The sequence below is a fragment of the Verruconis gallopava genome (assembly GCF_000836295.1).
Source record: "Verruconis gallopava strain CBS 43764 unplaced genomic scaffold supercont1.35, whole genome shotgun sequence".
In the NCBI taxonomy this organism is placed as follows: Eukaryota; Fungi; Ascomycota; class Dothideomycetes; order Venturiales; family Sympoventuriaceae; genus Verruconis; species Verruconis gallopava.
In genome coordinates, this window is record NW_015622171.1 from 44,422 (window position 1) to 57,511 (window position 13,090).

General features: G+C 50.2%; 5 protein-coding genes across 6 annotated transcripts; 4 read left to right on the plus strand and 1 right to left on the minus strand.

The window, feature by feature from the left end:
- Positions 1-281: 281 nt before the first annotated feature.
- On the plus strand, positions 282-1,658 carry PV09_07965 (uncharacterized protein; the record flags this gene model as incomplete). The annotated part of the gene is made up of 2 exons (XM_016361801.1): positions 282-648; positions 697-1,658. The coding sequence occupies 2 exons, from the start codon at positions 282-284 to the stop codon at positions 1,656-1,658; spliced, it is 1,329 nt and encodes a 442-aa protein (XP_016210305.1).
- Positions 1,659-2,324: 666 nt separating this feature from the next.
- On the plus strand, positions 2,325-3,024 carry PV09_07966 (haloacid dehalogenase, type II; the record flags this gene model as incomplete). Its single annotated transcript, XM_016361802.1, has 2 exons — positions 2,325-2,740; positions 2,799-3,024. The coding sequence occupies 2 exons, from the start codon at positions 2,325-2,327 to the stop codon at positions 3,022-3,024; spliced, it is 642 nt and encodes a 213-aa protein (XP_016210306.1).
- PV09_07967 lies at positions 2,717-4,268 on the minus strand. Of its 2 annotated transcripts, XM_016361804.1 has the most exons (5): positions 4,086-4,268; positions 3,970-4,013; positions 3,504-3,899; positions 3,078-3,450; positions 2,717-3,027 (listed from the first exon to the last, which is right to left on the minus strand). In XM_016361804.1, the coding sequence occupies exons 1-4, from the start codon at positions 4,162-4,164 to the stop codon at positions 3,229-3,231; spliced, it is 741 nt and encodes a 246-aa protein (XP_016210308.1). In that variant the 5' UTR covers positions 4,165-4,268; the 3' UTR covers positions 2,717-3,027; positions 3,078-3,228. The 2 variants fall into 2 exon arrangements, with proteins under 2 accessions (XP_016210308.1, XP_016210307.1); XM_016361803.1 differs by having other exon boundaries at positions 2,717-3,450.
- Positions 4,269-7,759: 3,491 nt separating this feature from the next.
- Positions 7,760-8,941, plus strand: PV09_07968 (isopentenyl-diphosphate delta-isomerase). The gene is made up of 2 exons (XM_016361805.1): positions 7,760-8,057; positions 8,123-8,941. The coding sequence occupies exons 1-2, from the start codon at positions 7,832-7,834 to the stop codon at positions 8,701-8,703; spliced, it is 807 nt and encodes a 268-aa protein (XP_016210309.1). The 5' UTR covers positions 7,760-7,831; the 3' UTR covers positions 8,704-8,941.
- A 505-nt stretch (positions 8,942-9,446) lies between these two features.
- PV09_07969 (uncharacterized protein) lies at positions 9,447-11,672 on the plus strand. The gene is made up of 3 exons (XM_016361806.1): positions 9,447-10,264; positions 10,333-10,898; positions 10,971-11,672. The coding sequence occupies exons 2-3, from the start codon at positions 10,528-10,530 to the stop codon at positions 11,434-11,436; spliced, it is 837 nt and encodes a 278-aa protein (XP_016210310.1). The 5' UTR covers positions 9,447-10,264; positions 10,333-10,527; the 3' UTR covers positions 11,437-11,672.
- The last annotated feature ends 1,418 nt before the right edge of the window (positions 11,673-13,090 follow it).

Genomic DNA, 13,090 nt, shown 5'->3' on the forward strand with positions numbered 1-13,090 from the left:
TGTTCATGAGGAAGTTTTGCGCGCGTTCACAAGAGGCCCTGTATGCCAAGCCTTGTGGCTGGTTCGGTCCACCTGACTCCACACTGGAGCTTGTGATAGCCAGCAACTTGCACTCGTCAATCGCCAACAGATGTTTATCATAAGTACATGGTTGTTGCTGGATTCCTAAGCAGATCTGGGATCGCTATGAGACTGCCTTTGGTTCGGTGACAATACACCATCGCCTGTCACAAAAGCAAAAGACACAAAGCTGGGGCTAGAACAACGGGCGACCAGCAAAGATGAGTATCAACTCTCTCACGTTCAACCAGGATTTCACTGGGATCGGAGTTGCGACAAGCAAAGGGATACGAATATATCATACAGAGCCTTTTACGACGTCGTATACAAGCCAAGATGGCGATATCTCGCTGATGGAAATGCTCTATCTCTCCACCCTTGTGGCCATGGTCCCAGCACCAAGACTATTGCGTTTGGTCAACATCAAGCGTGGCACCACCATCGTTGAACTCACTTTTCCGTCCAAGATACTGGGCTTGCGCATGAATAGAAACCGCCTTGCTGTTATTTTGGAACAAAACATTCACATCTACGATATCGGGAACATTAAGGCCCTCTACACCATTGACACACCTCCGAATCCCTTGGGTAAGTTTCGATCATGGACCGTTTCTATCTCGGTGCTAAAATGGGCAGCACTTTGCGCACTCTCGCCGGACAAGGACAAGAGCATTCTCGCGTATCCATGCCCTTTGCAGCAAACGCCCCTGCCTGCATCCGTGTCGACACCGTCACATGTCCCGCCTGGCAGTCAAGAATGGCACCATGCTGCATCCCAGAATGTTGGAGATGTCCGTATATATGACGCGCAGACTGGTCAAGCGCTTAACACAATACAAGCTCACAAGTCTGCCATCGGGTACCTAGCTTTGAATGCAAGTGGAACTTTACTAGCGACAGCATCCGAAAAGGGTACCATTATCCGTGTCTTCGAAGTTCCGGGAGGGAGTGGGAACCAACCTTTGTTTGAGTTCAGGAGAGGCACCATGCCTGCAAGGATTTATCACATGTCATTCAACGCGACTTCGACATTGCTGTGCGTGTCGTCAGCGTCAGAGACAGTGCATATATTCAAGCTGGTCAAGCCAGTCAAAAGTGATAGCATGTCGCCTCCAACGTCTCCGATATCCACCCACAGGCGAACCCTTTCGTCAAGTTCGAGAGAAAGAAGCGAAAGCGTTAGCAGCGAAGATGTAGCTGATCCAAGTTTCGCAAGCGAAGACGCTCCTCCATCGTTGGAGCGAAGATCGAGCGGCTGGTCAGGAGCTATTGCTAGCAAACTTCGACAAGCAAGTCAGTCGGTTGGTGCCGGTATGGCCGCCCGAGTTGGGGGATACTTGCCGCAGTCCGTCACTCAAGGCCTTGAGGCACAGCGCGACTTTGCTCACGTCAAGATACCGCGTACGCATGGCTCGAGTGGGATATTGAGATCAATCGTTGCAATGAGCCCGAATCATCCCCAGCTCTTCGTAGTCACAAGTGAGGGTCAATTTGGTGTATACAATATCGACCTTGAGAACGGCGGTGATGGAGTTTTGGAAAGGCAACACAGTATTCTTGATCCGCGTGGGACAATGATGTATAACACTGACGACTAAGGCCCGCAAACACGCATTACATTCTGCCATAAATCACGCAGGCTTCCGAACATGATCTAATCATATACAACTTATGTTAAGAGCGCTCAACTCGAGAGTGCAGTAGAAAAGAAAGTAGAGGCAGTACGACATTTTCAATGACGGAAAATGTCGGGAGGAATTCGAAGGATATCGTTGCTCTAATTTCTGGCCTGTTCGTGGAGCCTCCAATAGCTCTAAGCATCGTTCTATCAGAGATGTTCTACTAACCATACTGCGATCACTATACTTTTACATCTAACTCAAGTATGCGTACCTAACTGTTTGAATTGATGCCACGTCAATTGACCGCTACTGTTACATTAGGGCCATTTCGACGCCATGTCTGACATCATTCGTATAGGCTGCGTTACCTCGAACCCTAGACTTTATGTTGACGACGCAAAATCCTACGTCTACTCCATGCAGAGCGGACAAATGTTGCTCCAAAGACCACAAAAACTCGCCAATCATGTCCTGACTGTTATTCAAGCCTCCGACATCCGCCGGTAGAAATGGAGTCATAGGTCATGTGACCTAGATCCGCATCTGGATACAAATTGGCTTGTATGAAAGCATTACTCGGGCAATTAAATTGTCACCCTCAAAATAGCATATGCATGATCATTTGAACGAGGGAGGGAAAGAATGACGGAAACTTGGCGTCCGAAAGCAATCATCTTCGACCTGCTCACGGCCCTCCTCGACAGCTGGTCAGTATGGGATCAAGCTACCACTGCGGCAGGGTTTTCGGCTTCGCAAGGTCACGTTTGGCGCAAGCGCTATCTAGAAATCACATTCGGCTGTGGTGCTTACAAGCCATACGAGGAGCTTACAGCGCAAGCCGCGCGTGATGTCGGCCTTGGCGACGACGCGGCGCGGCAACTAAACAAGAAATGGGGTGAACTCGAGCCGTGGCCTGAAGTACGGAAAGTTTTGGGGCGTCTTAGAGAGAAGGGATACAAGTTGGGTATAGTCACGAACTGCTCGGCTGAGTTGGGAAGACGTGCGGCGGGCAAAGTGGGTGTGGATTTTGATGCTGTGGTGACGGCTGAGGAAGCTGGGTACGCTTTGTTGCAAAGTGAACATTGGTGTAGATGCAGTTTGCTAACGACAATCCAGCTTCTACAAGCCTCGCGAGGAGGCGTACCAGGCCGGTATAAAGGCTCTTGGCTTGACATCTGACGACGTGCTCTTCGTTGCTGGTAGCAGCGGCGATGTGGTCGGCGCAGCAGCAGCCGGGATGAGGGTGGTGTGGAACAATCACATCGGGCTCGAGCCGAAGCCAGGTGCTAATCCGATGCGGGAAGGTAAGTCGCTTGACGAAGCCCTCGTCGATTTTTTGTAGCCACTGAAGTACATTAAAGAGTACTCTTTTCAAATAGAGCATCGTATCATTACCTTTTTCAGGGACACGGTTTTACCACCGGCCGAGACTATGTCTGCCAGTGTTTTCGTACAATCATTCATAGATCTTATCCTTCAACCCGAAAGAATAAGACCCGGAATGATTTCTTCTCGGGTATCGTGATATCTCTCCATTTCTCGTCGTTCAAGTCTCCATCTCATCGTCAAGCACGCCTCCTGGTATCTTCCCTTCGCTGAGCATTCTCTCCAACTCCTCCATCTCACGAATGCTCTTTGCATTTTTGATCATTTCTTCAACTCTTTTCCGCTCCTTCGGTGTGAGCTTAACACGAATCTCGCGGCTACTGCTTGAACCATTGGCGGTGGGCGCAACGTCAAACGTCGCTTTGGACTTGATGCTGAGGATCTACCCTCGATTGCTTAGCGGATCCTGCTTTCGTATCGACAAGCACAACTTACCTTTGCGGCGAGTGCAGTTGGTTCTTCCATCGAACCAAAGAGCTCATTTGCCTTCTGTCTTTCCGCGTCTCTCACTTTCTGGTAGTCTAGGAATCTCACCTTGGGACATCGCCAAATGACCCACAATCGATAATTTTCCTTCGTCTTGACTGGGTTGTCGTTGAGAATGAGGTATGTGAGCTTTTCCAGTCTAGAAAGTGGTTCAAGGTCTGCAAGCTCGACGATGCGGTTCTGGGTGAGGACGAGCGACTTCAGATTTGGTATTGACCGATACAGCGTCGGTTGTATGCTCGAGATGCGGTTTCGTGTGAGAAGGAGAGTCTGAAGGCGAGGGCTCAGGGGGAAGTTGCCGAGCACGCTTATATCATTGTCGGTGAAGTCTATGCAATCTTGGTCCTATTTTGTACTGCATGAGTCCATGCTGCTTACGCAAGCACCCCAGCGGTCGAGGAAACCAGAGACTTACTCGGGATGCAACACCCATGTTCTCAATAGCAGGTATCTTGTGGCCTGTTCTCGGAAGAATACTTGTAAATACAGCTCTCTCGGCTTAGAGTGTAGCATCTGTTCCTTTCGACGTACCTCGAAGGTCCAACTCACGTTCGCCCAAAGGGTTGATGTACGAGAGGGAATTTTGGATTAGCTCCGCCGTGAGCCTCATTTTCGCTGCAAGAGATGTGTCGCCTGAAGTTAAAAATTCAGAGCACTTTTCTTCGAAGCGTGTATGGGAGTCCAATCGGTGTAGTAAGAAGTGTTGATTCTGGTAGTCCCACGCATGCGATCAATAGCACTTTTTTTGAAGCAAGACGAGCGGATGCTGCGATGGCGCTAGTCCCATTTCGGTGTAGTCTGAAGACCTTGCCCTGCCATAGTCGAGGCTGAATATAATGAGATGTGAAATAATAAACGTCCAACGCTTGGAACAAATCCGAAAAAAAAAGGATCTGGCTTCAAGCCAGCATACGGGTTCCATGTATCCAAATTTGTCATTTTAGGGCACCGAGATACTTATACGTCCGTCAATTCGATATTGTCCGCAAACGCAATTAGTCTTATGCGTATACCCAGCGTCCAACGTAATCATGGCCAAATCATATGCCACAGCTGTAGAATGAGTTGCCGTTAGATCCAGTCCACAGCATGTCTGGAAATGATGAGAATGATCGGTGTAGTGAACTTAGCTCTGCCTTTTTCCCTACGACCAAAAACTCTAAGCGGTGAGTACAACAGCGAGCATTCCACGTCTTCACGTTTCTGGTATCATATTTCGTAACTCTATTCTCCATTTTAGCACCTGTCATGATTCAAATGCCTGTCGTGTATTTACAGACACAGTCTTAAGTCCATGAAATCGAGAATAGAACTGGATAGTACATTTCGCGCAGGTGTAGCATGATCAACGAGCTCAATCTTGGCCTCCAACGCGTACCTACCACGGACGCGAGCATTTTTCACGCTAGAGTTCTGGTCACGCGTTACTGCGTCACATTTGTCGGTACAGGTCGAGCCTTTCATTCTCCTTTCATGAGACTACCATTCTATCGTCGATTCTTTTTTTGACATTGCATTGTTTGCATCGAAGCTGCTCAGACGAGCATAGGTTCTTTTTCAGGCAGTTAAACCGCTTGAAGCTTAAAATCCCTGAGATGGCATTATATGAAAGCTCATTGGTTTGTTGTCTCTATAATCCTGAACCAAGATAAGACTCACATATGGTTCTAGCACAGACGTGTGCTGAAGCATGTCCTTATTGTCAATGATTCACAAGCGAGCACACAGCCATCAAGCTCTGTAGAAGAGTTCGAGCGGCTTACTCGTTCGAAAACAAGTGATGGTGATTCCATTTTATCTCTTCGTTCTTGTCCGCAAATCAGACAATTTAGACGGCGTTGGTCGTATCAAGAGAGGCAAGCTCTTGTTCTCTTATATCGAATGTATTCATTCAATGGCTTCAAAGATATCAGTAGGCTGCTTAATGCGATGTTTCCCGGTGTTGCCACCTTTAATGGCGGCATGGCTGCAAGCCAGTACGCCGGCCTTCGAGGCGGACATGAGAATGATGAAGCGCTCAGAGCTTACGGCTCTGTATGGCGGCATTCAAGAGATGATCTTAGCGTGTCGTTTGCGTACCGCTTGGCAAGGATTAAGGTTGTCGCACGAGAATGTAATATTGAGTTACAGCCAAGAGAAACGGATAGCCCGTTCGAAGTCGAAGCAGCAAATCGAAATCGACGAAAATTTCCGACCGCCTTTGAGAAGGTCGAAGAAGACATCTACAGGGCAGAAAGAGATACACCGGAAAGTCTTACTTCAGAAGATCACTCGACTTTTTCACGATCGAGATCCTCGAGCTCAGCAGCAAATTTAATTGCCACTCTAAAGCAAAGAAGGATAGCCTCGCCATCATCGGCAACATCCCTATCTCTCTCCGTCGGACGGTCTGATGGTATTTTGCCAAATGGTTCCCTCCCAACAGGTAATAGCCTTAGATGTGTTTCTCGCAGCAGCAGACTAACGCTTTTCAGATAACACTCTTGCGTTGTTTGACCCCGATCATGACCTGCCTTGCATTCTGTTTAGGACGACCTGTACATCCACTCCGGGGATAAGCGAAGCGGAGTTTTTATGTTCTGGAAGGCATGCAATCTTCCCAGAGAGGCCTACGCCTCTGTATTATGATGTCGAATTCCATCTGGATGCGGCGGAAGCTCACCTTGGCAGACATTTGAACATCCACAGTCCTTATTTGAGTTCAACACCAAGTTTTGTAAGAAAGCTCTCCACCTATGGATTTGGCAGCGCTAACCCACCAGGCTTGGGCATTAATAAAATGCTATCAGAATAACGGCGACGAAAAATCATTTATGTACGCAATTGATGGACAGGTGCGAACAATCCACCGTTTCGCGATTCTGTAGTCGAGAAGCTAATCACTGAGAAACAAGGCCGCCAACCATGAAACACACATATTTTGGGCACATTCTTTTGTCAAAGCGTGGTGAGCCTACTCTCATCAGAATGCGTGTAGTTGACGATTTATAGTTTGCGTGCCAGAGGCAGATTCAGGCCCTCGGACATTTGCAGCGCCTCCCAGCCCGGCACGAGACTTCTAAGAACGAAGTTCCAAGGAAGATACGAGTATCTCATTGTAGGTTCAGTGCCTTAAATCCGAGTTTAGAACTAAGATCCTTATAGTGGGGACGAGTAACAGCATCGGCGATACTTCGTCGGGTCTCGCTCGCCGACATCGAAAGCTTAGCGGCTATTCCACTGGGCAGGAAATGGCTTGCATGCTTCCAAGACTCTAGATGTTTGCATACATCACTTCGTCGGCTTCGTGATCTCAAGGTTCAACTGGATGCAGAGGTTGCGGCAGTTTTGGTGAAAATCATGGTATGCAGTGCACAAATGTTTGCGCATATATGACTAACAAACCGTTCAGCGCCTGTTTGGAGTGAAGACTCACGCAAAATCGGCAATCATTACGCAATTCTTCCACCAATTGCTAGGAGGCTTCGAGATTTTCATAGGAGAGGAATGTTCCACTGCAGCTGCCATAACGTCCTTTGTCGACACATTTCATAAAACGGCCCAAATACCAGCGAATTACGAAGTGAACTTGCGGCTCCAGCGTTGCGCGGAAGATGCGGTGAAACTTCGCATGCACGACTTAAAGCGCAGGAGAAGCCAAATTACGGAATGATGGTGTAAAATGGGCGTTACTCTCTGTCATCTCGAACGCTCATGGCCGTGTTGGAAGGAGTTGTCTAAGAAATGATGTTCATGAGGAGAAGCTCTGGAGAAGGTGAAGATATATGAGCACCTATCATATGTGATGTTGGCGGTCGAGCTGAGTGCAAGATTAGCATCGAATTTGCCACTGTTGCTTAGATTTCCATTTCATTTACTCGTGGTCTGTTTCAGCCTTCGATTCTTGAGAATGGCTACACAGAAAACGTCCTATTCACTCCCTAGCTTCTTATTTTACTTGTTTGTTCTATCTGCAGCGATTCACGGCTTCATATAAAATATACGCCGTGTCTTTGAAAAAATAAGGCTTTTGTCAATCATTTGCAGTTGACAGCTGGGTTCGGAAGGACTTTGAAGATGTGCAAGCAAAGGGGTCCAGTGACCCGGACGAACAGTTCCGTGTACAATTCTGTGCCTGGATCGACGCAGGGACCCCCAGATCGGCATCTGCCCCAAAGCAGGCTAGCTCTGCAAGATTGTTGAGTTTCGACCACCTGCTCCACATTCCTTCCTTCCCACCCTTTGCGACAGTAGCAAGATTGGCATTTGCGACAGTCTCGTTGATATACAGCCTCGACATGAGCGTCACCACAACTGTGACAGCGCGCGAGCCGATCACGGCGGATAATGTGCTCCGCCTGTTCGGTGAGCAAGTAAACACGGCAGTCATAGGCACGAGGAGGTCGGAAGCAGACGACGCTGAGCTTCAGGGCTACGACGAAGAGCAGATTCGGCTCATGGACGAAGTTTGTATCGTTCTGGACGAGAACGACTCGCCAATTGGCAGCGCAAGCAAGAAGACATGTACGCCACCACCCCGCTCTGTACACCGCCGTCCCTCGTCCAAAATGCTCACGCTTGGGTTTTAGGCCACCTTATGACGAACATCAACCAAGGTCTCCTCCACCGCGCTTTCTCGGTTTTTCTCTTCGACCAGGACAACAGGTTGCTCCTCCAGCAACGTGCCACCGAAAAAATCACCTTTCCGGACATGTGGACGAACACGTGCTGTTCGCACCCGTTGGGCATCCCGGGCGAAACAGGCGACACTCTCGAGACCAGCGTCCTGGGCGTCAAGCGTGCGGCACAGCGAAAGCTCGAGCACGAGCTGGGTATTAGGCCCGAGAGCGTTCCAATCGACGAATTCAACTTCTTGACGCGGATACACTACCTAGCGCCGAGCGACGGAAAGTGGGGAGAGCACGAGATTGACTACATTTTGTTCATCAAGCCGTCCAAGGGCGTGGAGTTGAACATCAATCCGAACGAGGTGCGGGACACCAAGTATGTGAGCCAGGAAGAGCTGAAGGCGATGTTCAAGGACAAGGATCTAAAGTTCACGCCGTGGTTCAAGCTTATTTGCGAAAGCATGCTTTTTGAGTGGTGGTCAAACCTAGACTCGGGCTTGGAGAAATACATGAACGAGGCGACGATACGGCGAATGCTTTGAGGCAGGATAAAATGACGGACGTTTTAGCCAAGTAAGGGGATGATCACGTGCCGATGTACAAAGGGCTCTTGCTGCTCAATGCAAATCCACGTAGACACATTGCGAGTAGTTAGGGTCTTCACAAGGGGAAGAGGGGAGAGAAGCGGAGGACTGCTCGTCCCTCAGTGACTGCTGTCGCTATCTTGATATCCACCGTAAGCTTGTTTTGAATCAAAGCCTTATCGCATTCGGCTCCACGCTACGCTCTCTCCGTGCCGGATGTGGAGCATGGTCGCTGCACGGCGGCCAACCGTTTGATGCATCCAGGATCGGCTTTTCCAATGACCAAGTCCCGAACGCCTGCCTAGCACAGTGCAAAGCCAGTCGTAGCATGGTTGAACGAATGGCAAGTCCAGTTCCACAACGTGCAGCGTGCGCGAGGCAGGTGACGCCTATGTCCGCGCTCTTGATGCGAAGGCCGGCGCCGTCGTCCTTCCCTTTGAGCCGCATCTGTCTGTCCAGCCGAGCTCTCGCCCTCTGCGAGCGCCAGGCTGCTGACAGAGAGCCATCCGTGAGGCGAGGCTTCGCGGATCGCCATCTTGTCCAGGCGAGGGAGGTCCTTGAGCGGATGGACTGCGCTGTTCCGCACCAGGCCCAAACAAGAAGCTCCACGCGTTCCTTGGTCAGTGTTTTGTGGGGTGGACCGGCGGACGGCATCACGTCGCTGCAGCAGACCACGAATCGCTCGACATTGTTTGGTCAATAATTGCTTCTTCTTATCGTCGTTCGCAAGGCCCCAGCCGGCTGCTCTGCACGCGACGATTTGCGCGGCAAAGACTGTTAGTACACCGCCGCGACAGACGCTTGATTTGAAGAGCACGCGATCCGAAGCGGCTGTCAGCGGCAGCGACCCTTGAACCCGTCCAGCTAAGCGTATAAGTGTATCCGCCATCCTCGATTCCACGGTGCTTCTCTTCTCTCCGCGCTCACAGCCCGCTATCCTCGAAGCCTTGACGTGTCTCTGTACTGCCCTCGGCATCCGGAACTGCCAATCACCCCACGCTCTGAGCGCTACAAGCAGCACCCTTGCAGTAAGACGTCCTGCAACCGCTCTCTTACCTGACCCAACGGCTTCAAAAGATTGGATCCCCGCTCTGGCGCTGCTATCTTTACGTATCACCTGAAGTCTTGTGATCTAGCACCTACTCTTTCTCTTGCATTGCAGGAAGACCACTCATACTTGATTGACTGTCCCTCTCCGCCTTCTTGAGTCCGACGGCTCTTCCAACCATCTTTTCGTGACCCGAGTCTCGCAGAGCTGCCGCATATCAGCTTTTCGTTTGTCTTCGGGACGGGGCGTCTACCCGTCACCTCTTCCTCCACACCAGTATCCGCTCTTAGAAGGACAACTTCGACGACAGGTACATTGATGTCGGTTGATCTGCGTCAGGCTTTTACATCACTTCGGTTTCCCAAGCGCATTGCCACGGTGTCTCGCTCCCAGCTTAGTATATCTCACACAGGTGATAGTACTGTTTATCCTGAGCCGTGAACTAGTACGCATAGACTTTAGACTGCTGCAGTACGTACATAAACTAGATAGCAACACTTGACTTGCCGTCCCCTTCCTCTGCTAACGCTTAATCCAAGTTGAGCAAGTACTCATTCACCAAGCATACCAATCCAACATCATCAGCACCGTGCTGTTGCTAGACCGGGCGATTGCGCCTTTGCATCAGAACTAACAGGCACGCTGGCTCTCCATCGAAATCCAACACCCATCACGAAACACAGTCGCTCGCACAGTCACTTGAGTAGTAAAGAATCAAACACAAGCCACCCAACATGGCTACCACTCTCGCGTCAATTTCCATCAGCCATCACGGCAGCCATGCCAAAGAAGCCATGAATATGAAAACCACCGTCAAGCCATCCACTATCGCCACGGCCGCCTCCACCCCATCTGCGTCCGTTAATGGCAACAATGATGGGGTCCGTGTGGTCGGCATCCACGAGTACAAGGAAGCTGCCTTGTGCCTTGCCGATGCGTTCAAGGACGATCACACGACCCACTACTTCCTTGATACGCCGGACAGCACGCTGACGGAGGAGGAAAAGTGGGATCTGCATGTTAGCATGATGGAATACATTACTTACGCTCACTGCTTGAAAGGACTTGTGACGACTGTTGGTGATTTTGATGCCGTTGCTCTCTGGTAAGTTCGCCGTTTCCGCAACACGACTTGCTTTGGACGAGAGCAGAGAATGCTGACGTATCCTTTTCCAAGGCTGCCACCAGGACAGAACATCGATGATCTTCTCACCATCTTTCGTTCGGGACTGTGGCGTCTCAAGTACAAACTTACCCCAGAAGGTCGCGTACGCTTCTTCAACGAGTTCTTGCCGCTGCTGGGCGAGTCCAAAGCACGTGTCATGGGAGACCGTGACAACGACAGCTGGTACCTCGTGTACATTGGAACACACTCGCGCGCTCGTGGCAAGGGATGTGCGAAGAAGCTGATCACTCACGTGACTGATCTAGCCGACGCTGAGGGGAAAGCGTGCTATCTCGAGAGCAGCAACGAAATCAACCCCAAAATCTACGCCAAGTACGGCTTCGAGATCAGGAGAAAGGTCTGGCTGCAGAGAGACGCGAAGGACGTCGTCGAGCTGGATCTGATGGTCAGGGAGCCGAAGACGAAGCGCAACAGCTTCTTGGAGAAGGAGAGCGAGATGAGGAATGAAAGACTGTAGACGAGAAGCTGTGACGATGCACAAGGTGTGGGGGGGTAGGCTGAGGAACGTTGAGATCAAATTGTCAAATTGGGTGGTGGAATCAGTGAATGAACACAAATTGCCAGCTAAGGAGGAGTTGGGGCTGCTTTTTTTTCTTTTCTTTTTGCATATCACATAACAAGCACAAACAAATTGACAAAGTAGTAACGAAAATATAAGTAGCACGAATATAAGACGTCTAGGTCACATTGCGTGATTCATGCATTTTTCCACCGGCGCGTATACTTATGATTAGTTCTTCAATAGGCTGCGCCATAGCCTCGAGATTTTCGAGCTTTGGCACTTAAACGCCATCGAGAAGTACAAGACAAGGACCATGGATTCACATTACATTTTAAAGAAAAAGAACATTCGTGTCAACGTCGCGGACCAAAGTGTGGCTACTGAGAACCTTGGGGGTTGCTGGGGCTCAAAGTCCAGAGCGGAGATTTCGAAGCCAGACTGACGCGCTACCTCGCACACGTAATCATAGCGTTTTGGAGTGGTGCCACCCTCTGCGTAAGAAGGAGCATGTTCGTCCTACCGTCTTTGATCGCTCGAGTGCGGACGCTCATCAAATCTTGAGATAAAGAGACGAGCTGGGAGCATTAACGTAGATGGTGCCTACGCGAACCTTTAAAGTGTTCTGCATTACTTGCAGAGGGGAATCGGGATACAATGAGTGTAGTTTGGAAGCAATTAGGGTAGCTGTGCTGATCTAAGCAGGCGAGAGGCACTTTATCCAGCATCGCATGAGAATGTTATGGCCGCAGATTTTGTCATTTGGGACCTTGCGACGCGCCAGGCGAAATGTTAGTGTCTCGTAGGTTCTGACTTGAAGTAACGGGGAGGGGAAGTCAGATCGGAAGAACTAATCGCAGACCGGACTTTGTCCTTGTGATTCCCACTACTCGGATATTGAGACGCACAATGTCCGTGAGGCCGGTTGAGCCATTCATTCAAACGATACGGATGCTTCTTCGATGGGTTTGGTTGTCGTGACCGTGACAGTCCCACATTCGAGCTCCGGAAACACGGACGAATCTCCAGCTAACTGTGCGCCATCAGACTGAGACGACAGACTCGATTTGGACAAAAGCCGGGCATGCAAAGACGGCGTCATGGCTGGTGGTGAGTATTCGTCTGGTATCAAGCACAACATGACGAGGCTGAAAGCCGGCTTTTGCAAAGTCTTCAACGCAGCTGTTGCACTGCTCTTCCGAGGCGGCGACGAGCCACGCAGTGATCAAGCATGCATTTCTGGGATATCCGAGAGAGAAGAGCGAGACTAGATGTAAACAAGACCACACACGGGATGATCTGGGGCAAGGCTGGAGAGGGGTTGCAAATGCCTGAGGCATTCGGTGTGGCTTGCCCGGGGTGCAGGTACCGACAGCCAGCAAGTTGCTCGTAACTTACGGTATTGAGCCGCAAACTGGCAGGGTCCCGCCAGCAAATGTGACTGCTCGAAGCTCTGACGCACACTGCTCATTAAGTAAACTCGTTGACTGGATTCTGGACGGTTGCAATCTCCAGCCATCCATCCTCTCCTTTGTGTAAAACCCTAGCTGTCGAGTCCCCCGCGCTCAGCATCCACTCTTTACCGTCTATGAGCGGTCGCCACTATTCACTG